Below are 22872 nucleotides of genomic sequence, written 5' to 3'. Positions count from 1 at the left end.
GTCCTTACATCTTTCCTAAGGTGCCATTTGGGCAGAGTATACGGCCCATGGTGGTCAGTCTTTCCACCTGTCTTGAACAGAACAGTCAGACACCTGAAGACTAGCCACCCAATTCCATAGATCCAGATTTTGTGACGTCATTCTGGTATTATCTCCTGTACCATTCTGGTATTATCTCCTGTATCTCCTGTACCCTATAAAGGAAAAACGCAAAAACAGGAGAGACTTGTGGGAAAGTCACTTTAATGGTTTATTGCCGGTGTTACAAAGGTCAACACGGGGTCAGACAGGCAAGGACCACACCAAAAGTTGTAAAAACACAGACACACCATAGGTAACAAAGATTATTTCAGAATCAAAAGCTTTCCCAGAGAGAAGATGCCATTTTGTGGCACTTCCACTGCTATTGCACCTTCAAGGGGAGGGGCAGAGGCGAGGAGCTGCTGGTGTTTAATGTAAGCAGAACAGCAGCAGGAAGTCCCTCTGGCTGTCACAGGAAGCAGGTCGCACACAGGGGTCTGGATGCCCCATGGGAAATTGCTTCCTTTTCCTGCTTCGTTCCTCCATTGGACTGTTTGCTCACCTTGGAACGGAAAGACTAAAACATGTTCCTTCACCAATGTCTATGCCTATGTCAAGGGCACATGCATCTGAGTTTCTCAGAAGCAAGAGAAAACCAACACCCTCCCTAGAATGTAGTTGGGCAGCCATTTTGAGTAGTGCTATTTCAACACCAAATGGTTGTGTTTGCAATAGTATGCTACAGATTTAGAAAATTCACATTGTCAGAGTTTCCAGGTTGTTCCTTCAACAAAGTAGGTACAAGGAGGTGGTGTCATCGTTTTGGTTCCCTGTATGTGGAAAATAGCACATCAGGGGCGGGTTAGGTCAGAACCTCTCAACAATGCGCTCTTTTCTAGATGTAGGGTGTATATTCAAAAATATACCTGCAATGCTCAGTCTGTTCCAGAAAGACTCATGATTTCGTTTAACCTGTAGATGAACCCAAAACCATTCTGGACATATCCATCTGACCATGTGCTCCTTCTGGAGGGCCAATCCTCATTTCATTTAGAAACCAAAGCCCACATACTTAACTGGAAGCTTCTCAGGTCACATCTACACCATACACTTTCCCCCAATGAATTCTGGGAAATGCAGTCTCTCCTTCACAGAACTACAATGCCAAGTACCCTTAACAAACTACACTTCTCAGGATTCTTTGAGGGAAGCCATGTGCTTTTAAGTGTATGGTGTGGATATAACGCCAATGTTCTAACAGGACTACATTTAATCTTCCAGCATTGTCAGCACACATGGAGGGAAATAATCCCCCTCTGGGCATCTTTGCACAGACTTTCCTGTGATCATGGTTTGATACTGTAGTGCTAAACTGAAAACATGAGAAGTGCTCCTGGAAAGAAAGAAAAAAGCATGATGTTATAATGCTAGAGAACACCAGGCTGCCATTATACACTTGTTTATTGCAGAGTATGCAGTCTATGCTGGCTGCACAGTTGTGCTCCAGCCCCCAACTATGCAAATTCTGTGGGAAACCTTTGGCCCTCCAGATGTTGCTGAACTACAGCTCCCCCCGTCCTTCACCATGCTTGCTAGGGCTGAAGGGAGTTGCAGTTCTGCAAAATCTGGAGGACCAAAGGTTCCTCAGGTCTGCTCTATACTGTAGAGCAACTGTTTCCCAACTGTGGGTCTCCGGCTGTTTTTGGACCACAAGGTTGGGGAACGCTGCTATAGAGGACCAACGATCACTGAAGTCCCAGAGATGTGAACCACAGAGGACAGGTGTGCAGTAAACAGCCACACACCACCACATGAAAGCCTCTGAAGATGCACTGCAAGTACAAAAAGAACGACTCTGAAGACACCAGTCTCATTCTCATGATTCCAGCATACTTTGGGCTCTATCTACCAAGCTCATTCCAACTCTCAAATTAAGCCACTCACGTGCATACTTGCCACTTAATCACCCCTCTTAGCTCCTACAACAGTGGTGTACACTTCTAGTGCATCATACAAAAGTTTTACGATGCATGTTCAGCCCCTCTGAAAGGTCAAGCAACATCCGATATGATATTGCCCAAGAAGCTTTAGACTTGTCAGTCTACTGTTCAAAATGAGGTTAGCAACTGATTGACACCATGCAAATTCCTAACATGCACACCCTATCCTGGGAATTTTTTTCTACTCAGAACATCTATTAGAAATCAGGTTTGTGCTTTAGACATGACCCTGTATATCCTGGGGAGAGAAGTAAAAGTTGGGGAAGGCTGGACAAGAACCAAAACATAACTAGATACAATGCCACTAGAGCCCATTATCAATTACTGGCCCATGAATCTTGTCATTGATACACGATTCCTCCATCTCTTGTGCACATGACCCTCATTAATTACAAAACTAGGGACACAGAGGGCCACCAAAATGTACAGATTAGGATAATAGTAGGAAGAGTAGGAGAACGTCCAAACATCCATCTTGAGGAAACATGGTCTGCAACATTCAGAAACGTAAACACATGCAGACGATACTAAAGCCTACATCTCTGGAGATGCAGAAAATCAAAATGCTATTCTCAAAGCAAATATCCACAGCCAGGAACCACCATACATTGCCCAAGACCATAAAACAGATGCATCGCATAGGCTCTATTCCGTTTCAAATGTTAAAATAGATTATTCTTCTAGCAAAAATGCCTTCATCTGCAGTATTTTTTTAATTGCATTATTTTTAAGCAAGACAAATGTCCTTGGGGAGGGGACTTACATTTTAATATATGTGGGAAATGTAATGTCAGCAGGGTAATAGTCTATTAGCGAAGACTTCAAAGTCAGCCTCTCCCAACTTATTACCTTCTGTTTGAAACCAATGGGGAAATGATACATTTATTGATTCTTCTGGCATTACATTATGTTGCAAATTAAGACACTGCACTGCCATCCGAGAGTGCAGCTGCATTTACTTTAGGAGTAACAGGATGGGGGACGGGGGCAGAGAGAGAATCTCAGTAGTTAAGGCAGGAAGACCATGATGATGTCTGAGCAGGGCTTGTATGTCTGTACCACACACTCCTTACCACCGCATCACTGCTATCAAGAAATCTGGAAAGTGAAGCAAGCTGGGAACGAGATACTGCCACAACTGGGGCCTTCTGGAACAATCCACTGCTATGTGCAGGAGAGTACAGAGTCAATTAGAATGGAAGAAGTTATAGTGACAGGTCAAGTGTTATTTGCAGATTTTCAATTGGCTTGTGTAATCCAATGCAGGAAGATTCAAATCTTAGACTTTGTAGGAATATGTTTTGCAACACTGAAAAGGATGACTAGCCTTCCGTTAACTGGCTATGCCTAAGGCAGGGATAACCAGCACAGTGCCTCCAGGTGTTCTGAACCACAACTCACATCAGCCCTGGTCACTGGCCATGCTGGCCGAAGCTAATGAGAGTGGCAGTCCACAACAACTGAAGGGCACCCTATTGTGTACCTCTCTTCCAAGCAAATGATCACCTTACCCTGAGAAAACCTGTTCTAGTGTTCATATATATATATATATATATATATATATATATTCTCTTTCCCGGCTCCCCCTCTCCTGATTTATGTTCTTATAAAAAGCCACGGGAAAGAATCTGCCAAAGAGGGGACTATTTCAACAGGAATTTAAATGAATAAAGACTCCTTGCAACATAGCATTCAGAATGATCTGCTTTTGAAGTAAACCTGTATCAATGGCATGGAGAACAGACCAGCAGTTTTCACAATATTGTGTATTCATCATTTAACTGAAGGATTAAGTACCTAAACTGCTGCATAATACCAAAGAATTTAATATTCAGCGCTTCTGCCACAAAGTAACTCACATCATGCCTTGGAGAGATAGAAGCAGCACAGGATCTGACATTTCCAAGACAGCTTATGATCGCAAGTTCACCTTAATGATGATGTCCAGTGCCCAGTTAACCGCAAATCCCCAACCCCTGAATTCTTGTCTCCTGGTTCAATCAGGGGACCAAGTAAGAAAAGTAATTTATTTGTGCCATATGAGAAAGATCTAACAAATTAAGTTGTGAATACCACTCAAGAGAGGGACTTCATGGATTTTGATAGTTTTCAGAAACTGCTTCTTCAGTGATGCATTCTACTTGCTCTCTACACAACACCCTTGAGATACTAGACATCCAACTTGCAATTATGGGTGCAGGGGTGGTGTTGGGGGGTGGGGGAGAAGCAGCATCTGTCACCAAACCAGTAATCCGGTTGCCAGTTTGCCTAGCTGTGGTAGCCAAACCACTGATCTCAACAGAGAACAACAGCGACATCAGTGGTCTTAGGGAGAGGAGTGCAAGTCATGTGGTCCCTCCCTTACACAGGGCAAGGTGGCTGGGGAGGGGGAGGGGGACAAGATGAGACAAAAAGCACATACCTACAAGTGTCTCTGAAGATGGCACAATTTGTGTGGGGCTCTGGGAGACACTGTCTTCAGGCAATGTACAATTGTCCGTCCCCCCCTACAAAATATCACTGCATCTCTTAATACCTACTCTGGCTGAGAAGAACAAGAGAGGTTAATGCAAACTCCCCTGGGTGGACTGCCTGGACCAGCAATGGGATAATTTGTTAAACAGAGCAGGACAATACATAAGACTTCTGTTAATGCATTTAGGGCAGCAGCGAGACAAATAAAAGTCTGCCTTTCTGGATAAAGACACCCCCCAAAAAAACTTGAGAGCTCTTCCTTTGTCTATTCAGGTACAATTATGAGCTCACGAGACATAGGAGAAAATCTACCCAGCAACCCTTTTCCACTTCCTGCTTGCCATTTTGAAAAAAAAAAAAGCACAGCTACAAACCAAAAGGTAAATCTTAGAAAAGACAACATAAATGCCAACATGTCACACTGCAAACAAGAATTGCCAGCCTGGGCTCTCTGCCATTGCTCCAGCAGTTCCACCACCCACCACATCATTCAACCCCACCTCCTTGGTGGGGTTGTCCTACAGGCTCAAAAAGAAGTTTACGATCCAATGATTTGGCCAGACCACGTTTCATGCTTTGTGTGTGGAGCTAAATGGGTGAGCACCACCTCCACAGCCTGGAACTTCTGGTTCTTTGGTGGGATGGGACAGATTTTGTATGTGACCTCATCTCCTTCTACTGGAACATATTCCCCCTCGATGCTGAAAAAGAAAAAGTAAACAACATTTCAGCAGTTTCTTAATTTTCTGTTTAATTCGTCATTATTAATAAATCTATCAACATCCAGTTAACAGGGCTCCTTCATAAATGCGTCCTTACAATGATACTGTTGACACAAGTAGGGTTTGGGAGAGAGAAAGGAGCAGTGACTGTTCAGATGTGAGATATTTGCATCATAACATAAGAGGTTAAAGGCTCTGCAGCCATGGAACTTACTCAGACACATGTACAAATATGTCCTCTGTGCCACTCTCTGGGGTGATGAAGCCGTGGCCTTGGGAGCGTGAAAACTGCTTACATACACCCTTATAGACAGGACCAGCGGAAGCACGAGCCGTCCTAGGAAGAAGAAAGAGGTTTGAGACTCAGTCTAAACCACACTGGCATGTCCAGCCAGGAAAATGTCCATGTGTTACCTTTCTAAACAACCTCACGGTTTCAAGGCTCCCATTTCCCCCCCACAGTCCAGACTATAGCTAGAAATGATTCAATAGGACCATTTGACATGGGATTAACCAAAGTTATCAGAAAATAGTGTCATCGTGGTCTTATCACACCACCACTTTCCATCAAAGTCTGAAAGAACTCTGTCAGAACTTGACCACAATCAAATAATGTGCACAAATCAGGAAAAAAACCTCAATTCCTCCTCTCCCCAAGCCCCCTTGCCCCGGTATTTTCCACACTGTCCAAGTCTAATTGTTAACCAATTTTAAAATGGAAAAAAATGACCCTGGTGATTCCTAGCTTAGTGGCACAGTCTGGTTACTTACGCAGAGTATGTCCTGGTTCTTTTTGTGGGAAGTGGGCTGGGTAAGTCCCGAAGAAGGTGGGCACCTCTCTCACAGATCCGGCTTCCCTCTCTGTTAAAAGGGAAAATTGGCCACACAGGTGACTTTGGAGAGTGGAGAGGTGGCACAGTGGACTGAGAAGTCTGGTCAGATGACATGGTGTGGCTGTCCTCTGGTATGTCAACAGGAAAGAGGTGATCAACGACTCTCAGCCTTTGGGATCAACCTGTCATGCGAACAGAAAAAGAAGAGTCCTAAGTAATGGGAAAGCTGATTGGCAGTGGTGCCACCAGCTTGTCTGTGGGCTCCAAGACAATGGTCTATGGAGACTTCCAAAGAAGCATTCTAGGGTACTTAAAAACTTGTGTCCATGTTGTCATTAGCCCAGAGTGGAATAAATAGTTCTAACTAGTTGACTGAGGAACTGTGCAGCCTGGGGCTGAAAATGCAGCCGGATGGAGCTTCTAGAATCATAACCAACTGCGTAATGGAGGGGTAGCCAGTGTGTGTTGGACTCCCAACTCCATCAACCCCAGCAAGCATGGTCAACGAGTCAGCAGAATGGGAGCTGGAGTCCAGCTATGTCTGGTGGGCACCATATCAGCTACTCCTGGTAGAAAGCCTGCAATGCTGAAGACACACACACCACTTCCCTCTTCCTAGCCTTGAGATCAGATCAGCCCAACCTCAGAGACCATTTTAACATCACTTCTAAAAGAAATAAAAATGCTGCAGCTCAGTTTGGATAATTACATTTCATCACACAATGCTACCTTTCGGCACTTCCTATGACATTTCGGGTTTGTCTCTTTTGACCACCACACTGCAAAAGAAAAGAAAAGCCCCCCCCCCCCTTTAGATGCAGTTGCAACACAGATGCTTCAGGCTTATTTAACCATATGAATTATCCACACAGAACTGTGCAGATAATTAAAAGGTGGCTGCATGACGTCTATGGCTCCAGTATTATCCTCCAAATATCTAGCTTGCTAATCTTTGGTGGGAATTATAACATCATTTGCTTTCTCTCTTTTTGCTACGTGAGCTGTCACTTCAAGGCTAAAGGAATTATTTCTGCAAGTGATCTCACAAGCCCAAATAGTCTACTCTTCCCGTGCTCCCTGTGGTCCCCCAGTCCCCCCTGCCGTGAAAAACAGAAGGATGCTGCAGGCACTGTGATGCTACAGTAACAGCAATACATGGCCAGAAAAAGAAAGGTAACTAAGCAGGTATAGGGGTGTGCATGAGACACAGACAGAGAGGGAGATGAAAACCAGCTGACTCAAAGAGCACAGACCTGTCACTAAGCCAAAAGAACAGGGATTTAAACGCTCAGCTATTTGGTTAGCAGCAGGCGCCTATTTACTTGCATTCCTTCTGACTCACCAAAATGGGTGTTTACATAATGCCATAGTAGAACACAGAAGCTTCCTAACCAGGGATCAGGACTAAATTAGGGCAGCAAAAGACAACAGATTCACCAGAACGCCTCTTGGCCAACTCATAAACTAGTCCCTATAGCAATAGGGGAAGAAGGCAAGAGCAATAAGGGGATACAGATAACTGGGATGTAATGACCTTAAATATGCAATGTCAGTGGTAGTGTGTTTTTTAAATGCTCTAGGCCAGCCGCCTCCATCCCGATGCCTTGATGGACTACAACTTTCATCAGTGTAGGCTCTCTGACAAATGGTAATTGCTTGTGTATATGTTAATTCATTTCTATGCATACATTCAAGACTGACCCCCCTTGATATGGCCAACTAGCATAGTGTAGTGGTTAATATGTTGACAGTGGCGTAGTGTGGGGGTGCAGGGGGGGCTGGCCGCACCGGGCGCAACATCTGGGGGTTAGGATTAGGGGGCGCAAATCCACGGGTTAGGGGGCGCAAATTACTTGCCTTGCCCCGGGTGCTGACAACCCACGCTACACCACTGTATGTTGAACTAGGACCAGGAAACCCATATTCAAATGCCAACACAGCCATGAAACTCAACTCTTGGGCCTAACCTCACTCTCCATACTATAATGTTGAGATGATAAAACTGGGGTTGGGAAAGAGGCCTTGAGCTCTTTGGGAAAAGGATGGGATATTAAAATTATATAGAATTCAAGCACATGTTTCAAATTCAAACTCTCCAGTACCACTCAATCATTAACCTGTGGCGTGACACTGAAAGCCCAGAACATACAGTACATGCATTTTAAGCCTGCTTAAGTAAGTCCAGAACCAAATACAGATTTTAGAGCAAAATGCTTTCCCACTGACTTTGAGTATTTGACCACCCAGTTTAAGACTAGCTGCAGAGCCAATGGCAAGGAGGGGAAGCCCTCTAACATCTAGGAACAGAGCTGAGGGCAATTTGCAGTACAATGGCTTCCAACACTCAATAGTTTAAACGAGGAAGTAAAATCGCAAGTCCAAAAATGTTCTGTGATAAGCTGGCATTGTGCTAATTTCTTATCAGCCTCCATGTTTCTCGCTTGTAAATTATTAACCGGTTTTATTTATTTTTAAAGCTTATATCCAGGTCCTTTCAACCATTTAGGTCTCAAAGCAGATTACAATGACAAAGTATTCCGTATTAAAAATGTAAAACATAAATTAAAATTAAATTTATGGTTGCCTTTGACCAATTCTTTATGCAGCTCTGTTTATCAGGTTTGTCTCAGAAGAATATCTGATCAGTTGCAGAGTTATACTTTATATTCAGGTAAGCACAGGGCATGGCTCAGAAGTGAAGTAGAATTAGCTGCACTTCCAAGCCAGAGTGTCGGGACTGAGCTTCAATTTGTTGGCCCTCATCCAGACCATTACTGTTCCCAAGCACTGATTCAGCACCTGAGTCAGATGAAAAGGAGAAAGAGATGGATGCCACTGAAATATTGATGGCACCTCACTAGGAATATCTAGATGACCTCACTCACTAGTTTCATATGAAATGTTAAATAGCAAGTTGAAACCCTGTGGTATAACTGCCAGGCCTGTTCCCGAGCCCAGTCTTCTGGAATTATCTACCACAACCACTGCAAAGGAATGCCACCCCACCACCACCACCACCACCACCACAGACAGCTTACCTAGAATGATACCATGGACAGTGGTATCAAAGTCACCAAGAGATCCAGTAGAATCAGCAAGGTCACACTCTCCTGTTCAGTGGCAGACTTTGGGCTCTCAAATTTCAGCAGCGTCCTGTGTCATGCTCAAATTCGGCACAAACCCACCCACCCCACCTCTCGCCCTCCATTCTACATCATTGTTGCAGTGCCAGCAACCAGTGCAACCAAACCAGTCACAGTACCCTAAAGCCACCTCTGCCCAGTCCTTCTGCCATACATCATCCATCATGGTGACCAAGGGTATTTCAGCACCAAACACAGGCCTAAGGCCAGATAACCTCCAGTCTGCAAACATAATTAGGCTCACCAAGCTTCCCTATTTAGCCTAAACCAGGGTTTCCCAAAATTGGGTCTTCAGCTGTTTTTTAGACTACAACTCCCATCATCCTTAGCTAGAAGGACCAGTAGTCAGGAACGATGGGAACTGTAGTCCAAAAACAGCTGGAGATCCACGTTTGAAAACCCTGGGCCTAAACTATACCCATTTCTATCCACCTGTCTATCACCTGATGTCATATGGCATCAAGCACCGAACAGATAAACCCACAGGGTCAAGCTGCAGAGGAAGAATTTCCTTTCTAGCTGCTGGTAGAGTTAAGCACTATATTTGAATTTGACAACAGAGAAAGGTGGCGGATTCAAAAAGTACCAAAATCTATCAGTAGCTGGAAAGGAGAATCAGAGCGCATCTGGAGTGTACTCCTCTCAATCCTTCATGTGAAATCAAGTCACTTGACATCACTGGACATAAAAGGACTGGCAGGTGGGTAGACCTACCCATCAGGAACTAGCGAGTGCAGTGTGAGAGGCTTGGTCTCCGCTCAGCAGGGATGACAGAAATGATGACAGAAGCTGTGTTTTGTCTTTAAGAAGAGTCGTCCCAACTCCACTTTAGACCCACTAGTCCTTTTTCGGAAGAAAGGATGAGTGTCGTGGATACCTAGGAACTAGGTGTACAGTGGTACCTCGGGTTCACTGTGTATGGTCACTAGCCATTCTCTGGTTCACAGGAAGTGGAATGGCTTTCCACTGCTATCCAAGTGGATGTTGTAGGCCCATATACTGTAGCCCTACTGGAACAAAGGGGCCTGGCAGGTAGTCAGAAGTCATCCCTGAAGAGATATCCATCATTATGTTCTGTGGGTGTGATTTAACTCTCTGTATATTTACAGCCAATGGATTAAACGGCAGGCTAGCAGGATGAAAAGAAGTAACACTTGGCATCAATAACTACAGTACTTTGCAGCTTTAGAAAGCAGCAGAACTATTTCATTAATCCCTTGAAATCACGCTGTCTTGCAGTAAGTCTGCTAACAGACCTACTATAATAGGAAATTCAGAAGAAATGTGAGAGGAGGTAAAAGAATGTAGAAGATCAAACTCTGGTGTCCAAATAATATCTTTTCGTTTTGTCCCATACCAAACTTCATTTCCCTGTTAAAAAACCCTTGAACTACTGCTAACAAAATACATTTTATAGCAGCTCTTTCCAGGGTGCCAAGATGACAAGAACCACCATCGTGGGTGGAACAAAGGAGTACCTCAAGGTGGAGAACCTGTGGCCCTCCAGATGTTGACTACAACTTCCATCATCCATGAGCGCTGGCCATGCTGGCAAGGGCTAATGGAAGCTGTAGTGCAGCAACACCTGGAGGACCACTCGGAGGCCTGGTCTACATAATCTAGCATTCTGTCCCTCAACCAGATGCTCTGGGAAACTCACAGATAAGGCATGATGGCAATCAGTTATAAAAGCCTAGAGACACCACACACATTACCAGTCTTCATCATTGCATATGGAAGTCACCATCTGAAATCCATCATGAAACCACCACAGATTCTACCCCAAAAAATGTCTGTTTCAAGACAAGTCCTGCTGACTATACAAGGCCTCCTGAGCTTTTTCAGGTGTCACATTTAATAAAAGGTGAAAAGTAAGAATAGGACATGGCAGCAGAGGGCTGTGATATGGCACAAGCAGGCCAAGAAACGGGATTCTAGTCCATTACTCAAAATGAGAGCCGAAGTCACAGGTTCTACTCTTATTCTAGATACCAGATTTCAAATATGGTGAAGCAGATTTGTGCATCACGACTGCAATCCAGCTACAAACCACTTCACGAAAACAAACTGCAGAAGTTATGCCCTTAGCAATCAATGGCCTTGGAGAAAATAGATGAAACAAGCCACCCAAAAGGCGGCATAGAACTGCAGCATTCTTCATCAGCTGTTCAACAGCTTACACTTCAAAACACGAAACGTTCTGTGAAGGTGATTTTTTGTTGTATCATTTTATAGGAACAGCAGACCCAGATGCCAGCTCTGTCCCATTGTCTACCTAGCGACACTATGGCCAAACCTACTGAAGCCATCCACAACGACATCAGGCTCATTCTCTTGCTTATCTTCCCATTAGATATATACCATCGTCTGCAGACAATGCCCTCCTGCCGACGATGCACAGCAAAACAAGCCAGTCTCTGCACAAAAGAATGGACACAAATCTAACATCAGAAATGGCAATAAATAAATAAAATCAGTGGGAGGAAAGCTTCATCCTGTCAGGACACTCTGTACCTGACCTTAAGGTGGCCATACTGGAACAAAGGAACTTCATAAGGGAGACTGCGTGTAAAACTGCTATTATAACATTCAGTGCTACAACTTGAGGTTTAATCAAGACAAAGGTTTTTTCTAGCTACACTACACATAATTGCCTTTCCAATGCCTGGATGTCGGTGTTAACTATTTTTTGAAATCCCCTAACCCTGTGCCTATAGGACTGCAACTCTTCATGTACCTGATATACAGGAAGGCGGTCTACAAAACCTTTTGCCATAATAAATAAAAAATAATAAAGCATCATTTTCAGCTTATTCTTAAAAGCAATTTGATTTATTGGGTTTATTTTACTTTAAATTCAGCATTCCAAAGCAGTAATGCTCAGGCTGAAGAGAGGCTGCTGAACTCTGCAAGATGCTTCCCAGCCCACAGGCTAGCTAGTATTAGAGATTAGTCCTTTAGGGCAAGTTGGGCATTGCCCTGCCCACCTCAGCCTACTCTCGAGCCATCTTCTTACTTACAACCAGTTCACTGGGTGGCAGCAACCGACAACAACCTCCTCCTCCTCCAGGTTCAAAATTAGCAGGGCGCTGGGCACATTTTGCTCCTAAAGATTCTCCATTTGTGAGCACCTCAAAAAGTGCCATTTTTTGCACCTGGCTGACACTCAAGAATTACTGAAATGTATATGATCTGAAGCCTTGAAGTGTATGTTAAGCATAGGCAATATTGTAAACACCAAATTAAACATGTATTAACAATTTCTGCTAAAAATGTGGTGTGAATAATGTGTGACTTATGTGAATTGTGTATTAGTTCATGCTTATCAGAATAATAAATAAAAAGTATTGCCAAACCCCCTCCCTAGTTTGGCAACTAGACATTCTGTTTTGGCGCCCAACAACCCATGTCCCAGAAGCCATATGGCTCCTAGTTTTTCTATCCCAGTTTCTAACACTGCTCTTCCTCCTCCTCCTTAGTCCCATTGGAAGTGCCTTACATAGAGGACAGCCCTAGACTCTCTCCAGCCCTGCCACCACTGCAACAGGCAGAGCAAATCTCTCAGATGGCACTTTTCGCTAAGCTACTACATACACATTTGATTAACATAAGCTTGTCCTGCAGACCAATCCCTTCTTTCCTCTCAGGCCCCTCATCTTTAAATCCCATAATTCTCCTTTTTACATACCTGAAATATCTTGTCAGACTGAAGGGAATCCAATTGCCAGAAAGCACACTCATGTTTCGTTGCTCAGAACCATTTCCCCCCCCCCCATCTAATACTAAGGTGTAAGAGTGGTTTATCAATGCATACATTCTTTCGAAACAAGTGTGTGTACACATACTCACACAAAATCTGAGTTTAAAAGAGGGCCTTCTTCCACCCAAAAGATTCCCGTCTTCTTTCTCAGAGGCTAACCATATACTCCTATGCATCAAAGGTGAGGAATATTTTTTCCCATTGAGGGCCATGTTCTCTTGGAGTAATCCGTCACAGGCCATGTAACCATCAGTGAAACATCAGTGCCAGGGGCTGGAACAAAAAGTGAAAGGGGCCAGAGCTCCTCCCACCCATTTTGTGTGTCTCTTTCTATCACTCCTTTCTTCATTTTCTCCTCCTTGCCACTGTTAAATTAGACTAAGGGCCACATTAAATTAGACCAAAGGCCACAGATTGCTCACCCCTGCTATACACATCTACAGTATTTATATGCAACCCCACTGTGGTGTTGCTTCTGAACTTATTTCTAGCATTGCATCCTAAACTAGTTATCCTCAATTGCATTTTTAAGTGGAAATTTATTGAAGTCTTTCCAGTGTCTGCCCCTTTCAGAGATACACATTAGGCTCTTGGTATCCATCAAGTGTCCTCAATATTCTATGCAAGACATCATAAAATTGCTATTTTTCTTAAGGCAAGAACTGAGTGTTCATTAATGCAGGGGGTTTGTGGAAGCCTCTCCCTTTCCACCAAATAAACACACATACTTATTCTTAGCACCTTCCCATATATAGCCACACCTAAATAGAGAGAGAGAGCCCATAAAGGAGATAGAAAACAAAATTCGCTTTCTGGCTTGTAAGCCTCCAGAAATAGACTGACCCCAAACTTATGTAGGCAGACAGTGTTGCTCTGTCCTACTCAGACAGGCTTGCAATTTAAATTGTGGTTATAGATCTGGGCAGGGCCAGAGGCTAAGAGACTGAGGCTATGTGGACGTAGCCAGGATTTATTGGGGGGGGGCAAGTCTTTTGTTAAGGGGGCAGAATCTCAGCTATGTATTTTTATTAATTGGGGGGGGCAGATGCCCCCCCGTCCATGTCCACATTAGCAGCTTGAAACTCATCAAGGTCATGTCTCCCCTCTACTTTTCAAGTCATTTTTTAACGTTGCTTTTCACTCCTGAGAAAAAGGTGAGGATGCCTTCTTCACCCAATGTGCATCACCTGATTTTGTCTTCCCTGCACCTAACTCCAGTTCCTGGATGCTGTCACATGCTCAACAGCTGCCTGAAATGTACAACTCCTCAGTCTAACCACAACTTCCATTTTCTAATTGACTGGAAGCTGGTTAGAGAGAAAGCACGTCAAACAGGAGTATTTCTCAAGAAGCTACAGGATACCTATGGATTGTGACTAATTACATGTGTACTCTGCTTCAAACAACAGCAGTGGGGGCGAGCTTGAGTAAGCGGTCAATGTATGCACATGCTGAGCTCCAGAACAGGAAGTTCCCATGTTCCTGTTCCTTTTGCCATGGACTCACCAGGCCAGAAGGCTTTTCACACGATGACTGTGCAGACAGCAAATGGGCACAAAAGGAGCTGCCAGATTGTGGCGTCAATGCCCACTCCCAATTTTCATGTGCTATGCCATACAATCCCTATGGATATACAGATTGTACATGGAACCAGAAACCCCTAAAGAGGGAAGGTGAACCTGTGGCCTTGAGATATTGCTGTACTCTTAACTCCCATCCACCACAGCCAGGGATGATAGGACTTGCACTCCAACATCCAAAAGGTTGTGTATGCCCCATCCTAGAAACAAAGAATAGTCCCTGACCACACATGCAGTTTGTACATGCACTGGGGCCATACACATGAACTAGTAAACGTGATTTTGTACCACAACTAGTTTATTAGGCCCATAGTTATAGAATTAAACAGAGTACCATTTTTAAGATGCCCATCGTAAAAGCACACCGCCCAAGAGGTTTGCTATAACATATTGGTTATTCTTAACAGACTACAAGCAGACAGAAATACTTAAATAAACCACATTCATAAAGAGGGTTTGAATCCTTTCCTCCAGGTTACAGATTTCCAGGTTCCAGGTTACATGTATTCTCTCTCTTATACTGTTCTCCATAGACTTGTATCTAGCAGGGTTTAAAAAAAAAAAAAACATACAAAGGCTATCTAGCCAATGCTCATAAAAGCCTATTTCCTTCCAAGACTGGTGATGATAGTGTCATGCAATTGAGAACATTAATCGACTCATTCATTTCCAGACAGACACCTCTTTGGTGAAAAAGAACTACAACAAGAAAGAAATTTTAAATAACAAAAAAAAAACCTGGGTTACATTCTTCAAGGCCTCAATCCCCTTATCTAAAAACAGTCCGTCTCATCCCTCTGGTGGAGCTCTGGTTAAGCAGTCACATATACAAGAGGCCGATTATCCAATGAGATTCAAGTGCCATCTTTATGATCTGAATACAGAAGCATCCTTGGAACTGGGAAACAAGATATTTGGGTGGGGGTGGGAGAGAGAGAAAAGAAGAAAGGCAGGCAGCGAGAAAGGCAGGACCAAAAAAGGGGTGGGGACTCCAAACCACCATTAGCACCTTCTGATAGCTTCATCAAAAGCCATGCAAACCAAATACTACTTTAGGTGTTGTTTTTTTATAGGACTATCACTAAGCTTCAATTATTGCTTTCACACTAGTCCTTTCTTTGACTTGCTGCCGTGTCCATTATAACTTGCTAGGTGCCAAAGCAGATTTAAACACACACACATATACCCACACACACCCTTCCTGACCAGATCCCTCACCCCTTGGAATAGGAGACGAGAAAGGCGACTCCAGCCTTCGGTTGCAAAGAAAAGCTACCATACAGGCAGGCAGCTATTCGCCATCACCACCTGCACGGCAAACACCCTTCCCCACAGCCATTCGCCCCCAGCTGAAATCGCCCGGCGCGCACAGACGGGACACGCCTCTCCGCTGCCAGCGCCAGAGGACCTTCTCTCCCCACCCGGGAGACCCGACACAAGAGAGTTAAGCGAGCCACCCCACGCGAGACCATTCGGCAGCCGGCTCCATCCCCTTCCTCGCGCCTCCTCGGCGTGGCCTCTCCCATCTGTCCCCTTCCTCCCGCTCCGGCGCCAATTCACAAAGCATCCCTGCGCGCCCGCGGAGGAAGTTACCTTGCGGCCAGCGGCGCTCCTTCTGCTGCCAGGCTTCTGCTCGCTCTCCTCCTCCCTCTTCACGAGCAGCCTTCTGGCGAATTTTAAACACGGGGGAGGCCGTGGCACCCACACGCCTCCCTCCTCCTGACGTCAGGGCGGTGATGGGAGGGCAGCCAGGGAGGCAGGGGGGAGGGATTCGGAGAGGGAACTTCTGCTCCGCGCTTTAAAGAGACACGGAGGGGGAAAGGGAACTGGGTTATCCGCAATGGACGCTGGTTCGCAACGCAGGCACCGAAGAGGAACCGCCATGTCTGGGGGTCCGTGTGAAAATGTCTCCACCGTGGTACCGAAGGGTGCAAGATTTTTTCTTGGTTTTTTGGAGGGGGCACCCGGATAGGAACCAGCTAAGGCTGCAATACTAATTGTCCATCCAGATCCAGCGGTGCCCTGACCCTGTTACTCCCGAAGGAAATATCTGTCAGAGGTAATCCTTTTTGTACAGGTTAATACGAAGAGTCTTGTCGTGCATGGATAGCAAGCTGCACTAGCTAACACATGGCTCTTAAGAGGGGTAGGGAGAACTCTGTTTTTATTTATTTTTAAATTTGTTTCCCACCTCGAGGAACTCGAGGTGGTGCACACAGTTCTCCTCCATTCCGTTTTATCCTCACAACAACCCTGTGAGGTGGGTTCAGCTAAGAGACTGGCTCAAGGCCCCCCTGTTCTGCTTTGTAGCTGGTCACCATAGGATCCTCCGTGCTACAGCATGTTCCTTTGTTGTTTATACTGCCAGCCACCTTTTCACACACTCAAAAGCAGACGGAACAATACATTCGCACCCAAGAAGCTGCCCTGCAAAAAGGTAACATGTAACACCCCAGGCAAGTGATCATCTAATTAAATCAAATACTAGCTGCCTGAAAAGATGCATTTTGCACCCTCTCTGGGATTTAGTTCTGAGTCCAGGGGCTACCTGTTTCATAGAGCAGGCTCTTAGTCATGGCTTTCAGAAGTCCAGTTTCATGAAACACCCAGGAGCTTTCATTGCCTGTCACACCAGACAGTCCCACCTTCTTTGCAGACAGCTTGAACAGTTGATCTCATGGCTATTATTACGTCAGCCTGGTTTTTGTACTCTTTGTCGTCATCGCCCCACTTTGTGTAACATCTTGCCTGACGAAGAGTTCTGGAGAATTCAAAAGCTTGCCACATTTCTGTGAAACTTCGGTTCTTCCCAATAAAGATCTTGCCTTACTGTAGTTGGGGCTGGTTTCCCCCCCTTATGGACCAACACATTACCAAGTACAAAGAAGAATGGAAGTGCTTGCACCTTTAATAACTGTACAGGGTTTTTGGCAGGTCAACTTGACTTGCAGAACTGTGATACGCTGCACCTGCGTAAGTACAGTGGTACCTCAAGTTACATACGCTTCAGGTTACATATGCTTCAGGTTACAGACTCTGCTAACCCAGAAATAGTGCTTCAGGTTAAGAACTTTGCTTCAGAAATCGGGCTCCGGCAGCGCGGCAGCAGCAGGAGGCCCCATTAGCTAAAGTGGTGCTTCAGGTTAAGAACAGTTTCAGGTTAAGAACGGACCTCCGGAACGAATTAAGTACTTAACCTGAAGTACCACTGTACTCTGGTCACCATACAGATATATTAATCAAAGACTGGTGTGACAGAGGCATGAGCTGCTGCAGATGTGAAGCAGAGCCGATAGAAGCTAGGCTCTAACTTTCACTGATCTCAGTGGGGCAGCCAAGACTAGCATGGCCAGATGCAACAGTACACAGGGGTCTTGCACCTTTAACTGTTGCATAGAAGAGGGAATGTCAGCAGGTGTGGTTTGCATAGAAAGCTACAGCTTCTGCAATTCCCCACTTCTTTGCAACAATTAAAGGTGCAGGAGCTCTGTTGCACCTGACCACCCTAGCCAGAACTGCCTGTCATGCATGCTATCAACCTTGCATGACAAACTACACCGGCTGAGGTTCCCTCTTTCTACACAATTATTAAAGGTTTAGGAGTCCAGTCTGCTTTTCATCTCTGCAATAGTCATGTCTGGGATCCTACATTGCTGGGATAGGCTTGTATTCAACTAACTTTTATTCAAGGAGATTAATGGCTATTAATAACTTAGGTCCCTTAAGTTTAGTGGATCTAATATGAGTAAAAGTTCCTGAATTGCAGGGAGTTGGACTAGATGAGCCTTAAGGTACCTTCCAACTCTTCAATTCTATGATATGCCTATGTTTTTTCTTGAACCAACGCTCCCCTCCTGGGATCTCCAGCAATTGGCATCCAGACAGATACTGCCTCTGGCCATGCAGGCAAAGTATAGCCATCATAGCTAGTAGCCACTGATAGCTTTATCCTCCATTGATTTGTTTGATTCCCCATTTAAAGCCATCCAGCTTCATGGCCATCACTGCCTCCTGGTCCACAGTTTAACTATGTTCTGTGCGAAGAAGCATTTTAAAAAATCTGTTCTGAATCTTCCAACACTGAACTTCATTGGATGTCCATGAGTCCCATGTTATGCGAGAGGGAGAAAACCCTTTTATCTATACACTTTCTCCTTGCTGTGCCTAATTTTATACATTTCCCATGTCACCTCTTACTTGCCTTTTATCTAAACTAAAAAGCCCAAGGGGATGTTTGGAGTGAGGCTTATCTCTTAGATGAGTTGGACAGTCATGCTCAGGAAAATCACCTGAACAGGGATGTTGTTGGCTCACTGTGAAGCAATGTCCATTGGGTGGGCAACTCAGGCCACCTTTGGAGCTTAAGGTTATATAGCGCTTTAAATTTGTCTGCTATGGGCACTAAAAGTCCTGTCATCTGTCTCCCCATGACTCCTGGTACATAATGTTGCATATGAAAGCAGACAGAAGACAGATGACAGGGCTGTGTATGTATTAATAGATGATGAATTAATAGATTATGTTACCTTATACAATATTGGTCCATCTAGCAGCAGCGGAGCAAGCCGATTGGGCACCTGGGGGTGCAGGGCGAGCCACCCGCAGGGGCACCGCAGGGCCTCTAAGGCAGCGATTCTCAACCTGTGGGTCCCCAGATGTTGCTGGACTACAACTCCCATCATCCCTGAGCTCTGGCCTTGCTAGCTAGGGGTGATGGGAGTTGTAGTTAAACAACATCTGGGGACCCAAATGTTGAGAAAGGCTGCTCTAAGGAGTTTGCCTGCCTCCTCCCACTCAGCCACCCTACAGCTGAGGGGGAGGCAACAGGCAAACAGGGCAGCGCAGAGGCTGTGGGCGCTCAAGCCACCACGTCACTCCCAGGAGAGACTCATGTTTTGGGCATGCTGCAGGCCCCGCAGTGAGTGCTGCCTGCCATTTTAGCACCCCAAGCAGTGGGGACACCTGGGGCAGGCAGCACCTACCGCACCCCCCTTGCCACGCCCCTGCCATCTAGTATTGTCTCCTCTGATATGGCAGTTCCCCAGGGTTCCAGTCAGAAGTCTTTCCATAATGATTTTTTCAAACTTTAGATAGCAGTGAACTTGGAACCTTCTACATGCAAAATATCAAACTGAGCTGTGGCCCTTCAGAGAGACAGTCTCTCCTCTCACTCCATGGGAAATTTTAAGCCAACAGACAGGTTCTCTAGGTTGCAACCTGGCACCCCTGATGCATCTCTGTGACTTTGTTCTCAAAGACAAGCCATATCCTGTGTGGAGCAAATCTCTGAGGCTTCCGTTTGGCAGTACACCCTCACAATTGCTTGCCCTCAGCAGTGTGTTTTGTTTGCATCTGTTATTGCAATTTCTCACAGAAGCTTCAATTAGGGGAGATTGCTAGGCACCACATACACAAAGGAAGGCTGGTCCTGATGCCAGGAAGTTCACATCACAAGGGACTGGAGCTGAGACCTGAATGCAAATGTTCTCCATTGAAGGTGGGGGAGATGCTGTTTTAGACCCAGTGGGTGAATCCTCTACCAAAGAGAATCAGCCCATTCCTTCTTTTGTATGGCTGAACAGCTGCCCCCTCTCCTTCTTCACTCCTACATTTGATGCATAGTCAATGAGAAACAAATGCCAGTCATGGGGAGCTCAAATCCTTCCCAGGTGTCATTAATAAGGTGGCATATTTCTGCAATATTAAATGCTGGTGTTTATTTCATGGTGGGCATAGGCATATGCCACAGGGATCTGTCCAAATAACATGCTTTTCTGAGTCAGAATAAGTACTAAATAAATAAAGAGCCAAATAAACCTAACCACGGCTTCTTTGTGAACTGGGTTCAAATCTACTCCAGAGCTAAATCTAGTTTGTGCAAAATGATTAGGTACATAATTGCAGATATAAATGCTACTTTTCAGAAATAAAAGGACATACATAGCACCACATTAAAAATTCAATAATGCCTACATGTATTTTTGTTTACCCCAGAAAATTCCTAAGGTCTTGTTCATTGGTTTGTCTGGAACATTTTTAGCCCGTTTTGCAACCCCTTAGGATCCCTAGAGCGACTAACGGTGAAAACAATAATTAAAACAGTTCAGATAAAAATAGAAATGCTATAACAAAATTAAAAACATCAGAACAACAAAACTGATGTTAAAACAAGATAAATCCAGAGCTAAGCAGAGATTTTAGAAAGACATATAAAAGCCCTGAGCAAATAAAAAAGTGTTAACCTGGCGCCAAAAGAGCACCAGGTTTGGCACCACACAAAACTTCCAGAGGCAGGTGCTGCCAGCGAAATGCTTTATCTCTTGGGTCTCCATCCGTCAGCTTACCTCTAAAGGTAAGCAGTTCCAAAAAACTTCCTGTGAAAATGACCTCAGGTTCTAGACAGTCATCTGGGAGTAAGCAGTCCAGGGTGTGCACACCGTCACTAAGTTACATAGGGCTTTAAAGGTCAAAATTAGCATTTTGATCTGTACTTGGAAATAGATTGGGAGCCAGTACAGTTGCTTTAAAACTGGCAAGATGTGTTCCAAATACCCAGTCGTAGCCTGTACTCTAGGCTAGCTGCTGTGTTTTGTGCCAACTGAATTTCCTAAACAGTTTTCAAAGGCAGCCTAATGCAAAATGCATTAATGCTATCTAAATGGGACACTACTAGAGCATGAATAACTGGCCAGACTATTTCTGTCCAGGAGACAGTGGTGTGATCTGAAGCTAAACAGGCCTAGGCTTGGCTGGTATCTGAAAGGAAACTACCCTGAGAACCCTTTGTAAACAGATCTGGGCTTTTGGGGGGAAATCTTTGATTTATTTAAGAACATTTATATACCACTTGGTTGTAAATATATAGGGCTGCCATATTCCCCAAAGTGAAGAGTTGTTGAGCTTTTCGGGGGGGGGGGGGCGGGGTCAAATGTTGGTGCTTTTCTTAGATTTTTGAAGAAATTCTTTATAAAAATAGCCCAACTTGCCATACATCCAGGTTTTCCACCCGGATGCCATTTTTCTGAGCGATTCCTGGACATATGGCAGCCCTAAAATATAACCTAATAATAATAATAAACAATAAAAGACAATGCTGAAAACAGGTATTTTAAAATATATTTATGCAGTGATTTTTTTCTGGGGGTACGCACGGGTACGCATACCCCTAACCATTTTGTGAATCTGAGTTTGGCCTCATTGAGGGACTGTATTTCAATATGAGTAGGAAAATGAGAGTACCCCTAAGAAAATTGTTTTTAGCAGGTATCAAAAAGAGCCCTTCAAAGGCACTTACCTGATGTTGATAGGCAGGGAGCTTCAAAGTGTGGGAGCTGCCAAACTGAAAGACTGGTTTTTCTACAACTGCAGAACAAATATTTTGTGGAGCCTCTAACTGTGTCAGTTCCATGGGGATGGAATATAAATATTGTAAATAAGGCATGTATTTCCTTTGCATATATTTGATGTGTTTATTTTTTAAAATATACACATCTAACATTTAACCGAGACAATAATCAAGTGATGCTGTTTGCACTCAATCTTCATTTCCCCTGTAGTTTTCCTAACGCTGTCCTATCTGCTCTGATTATAGATAAAAAGAAATCTATTTCTGGTCTGTCCAGCTTGCAGAATGTTTTTTTTAAAAAACAACCACCACCACCACTCAGCTGCTTAGAACTGGATGCTTTTATGTTTTGCATAATCAGCTGTGCAAACAAGAGAAACTTTGCTGATAAATTCTGTTTCTTTGGATCCTAGTCCAGCTGCCAGATTCTGCAACACAATGGGTCATGCATGTCCCAGGTGATCAGAGCCACGCAGATTTCTAACCCCCACCTCTGCAAAGCCATAAACTTATATACTTATGTGTTCCAGTCATGCGAAAATCTGTCACAGTGATTTCAAACAGAAATATTCATTTTGGGAGCTGATGACGCAGTATGCAGTTTTCTGGAGAATGCTGTTAATGGGATTGCTGCATTCTTTGATTTATTTTGTTTTTTAGAAATGTAATTGTGGGAGGGAGATGGGACTTTTCCAAGTATGATGCTGATAGTTGTTGTTCCTTTTGAGTGCTTTTCTGGTACACTGCATTTCACCCTTGCTGAAGGAGATTCTGCTTGGTGAGATAAAAAGCTTCAGTCTGAAAGGAATTAATGATAAATAATTTAATTTTGAGAAAGGAGACGGGTGCTTTTGAGACAGCCATGGCCAGTCACAGAAGCCGAAGGTCTCTAGACGGCTAGTTGTGAGTGTAGAGAACAGCACAGCACATTGTATGAGGGGAACCAACAGAGTGGATCCCGAAGGGAAGCCATTTTGTTAGTCAAATTTAGGA

General features: G+C 44.4%; 1 protein-coding gene across 1 annotated transcript; it reads right to left on the bottom strand.

Moving 5' to 3' along the window:
* Positions 1-226: 226 nt before the first annotated feature.
* CSDC2 (cold shock domain containing C2) lies at positions 227-22494 on the bottom strand. The gene is made up of 5 exons (XM_083698827.1): positions 22397-22494; positions 16128-16330; positions 5990-6233; positions 5433-5555; positions 227-5197 (listed from the first exon to the last, which is right to left on the bottom strand). The coding sequence occupies exons 3-5, from the start codon at positions 6163-6165 to the stop codon at positions 5035-5037; spliced, it is 462 nt and encodes a 153-aa protein (XP_083554953.1). The 5' UTR covers positions 6166-6233; positions 16128-16330; positions 22397-22494; the 3' UTR covers positions 227-5034.
* Positions 22495-22872: the final 378 nt, after the last annotated feature.

The sequence above is a fragment of the Podarcis gaigeae genome (genome assembly GCF_964106915.1).
Source record: "Podarcis gaigeae genome assembly, chromosome: 10".
Classification (NCBI taxonomy): domain Eukaryota; kingdom Metazoa; phylum Chordata; class Lepidosauria; order Squamata; family Lacertidae; genus Podarcis; species Podarcis gaigeae.
This window is presented reverse-complemented; position numbering and strand designations above follow the sequence as displayed.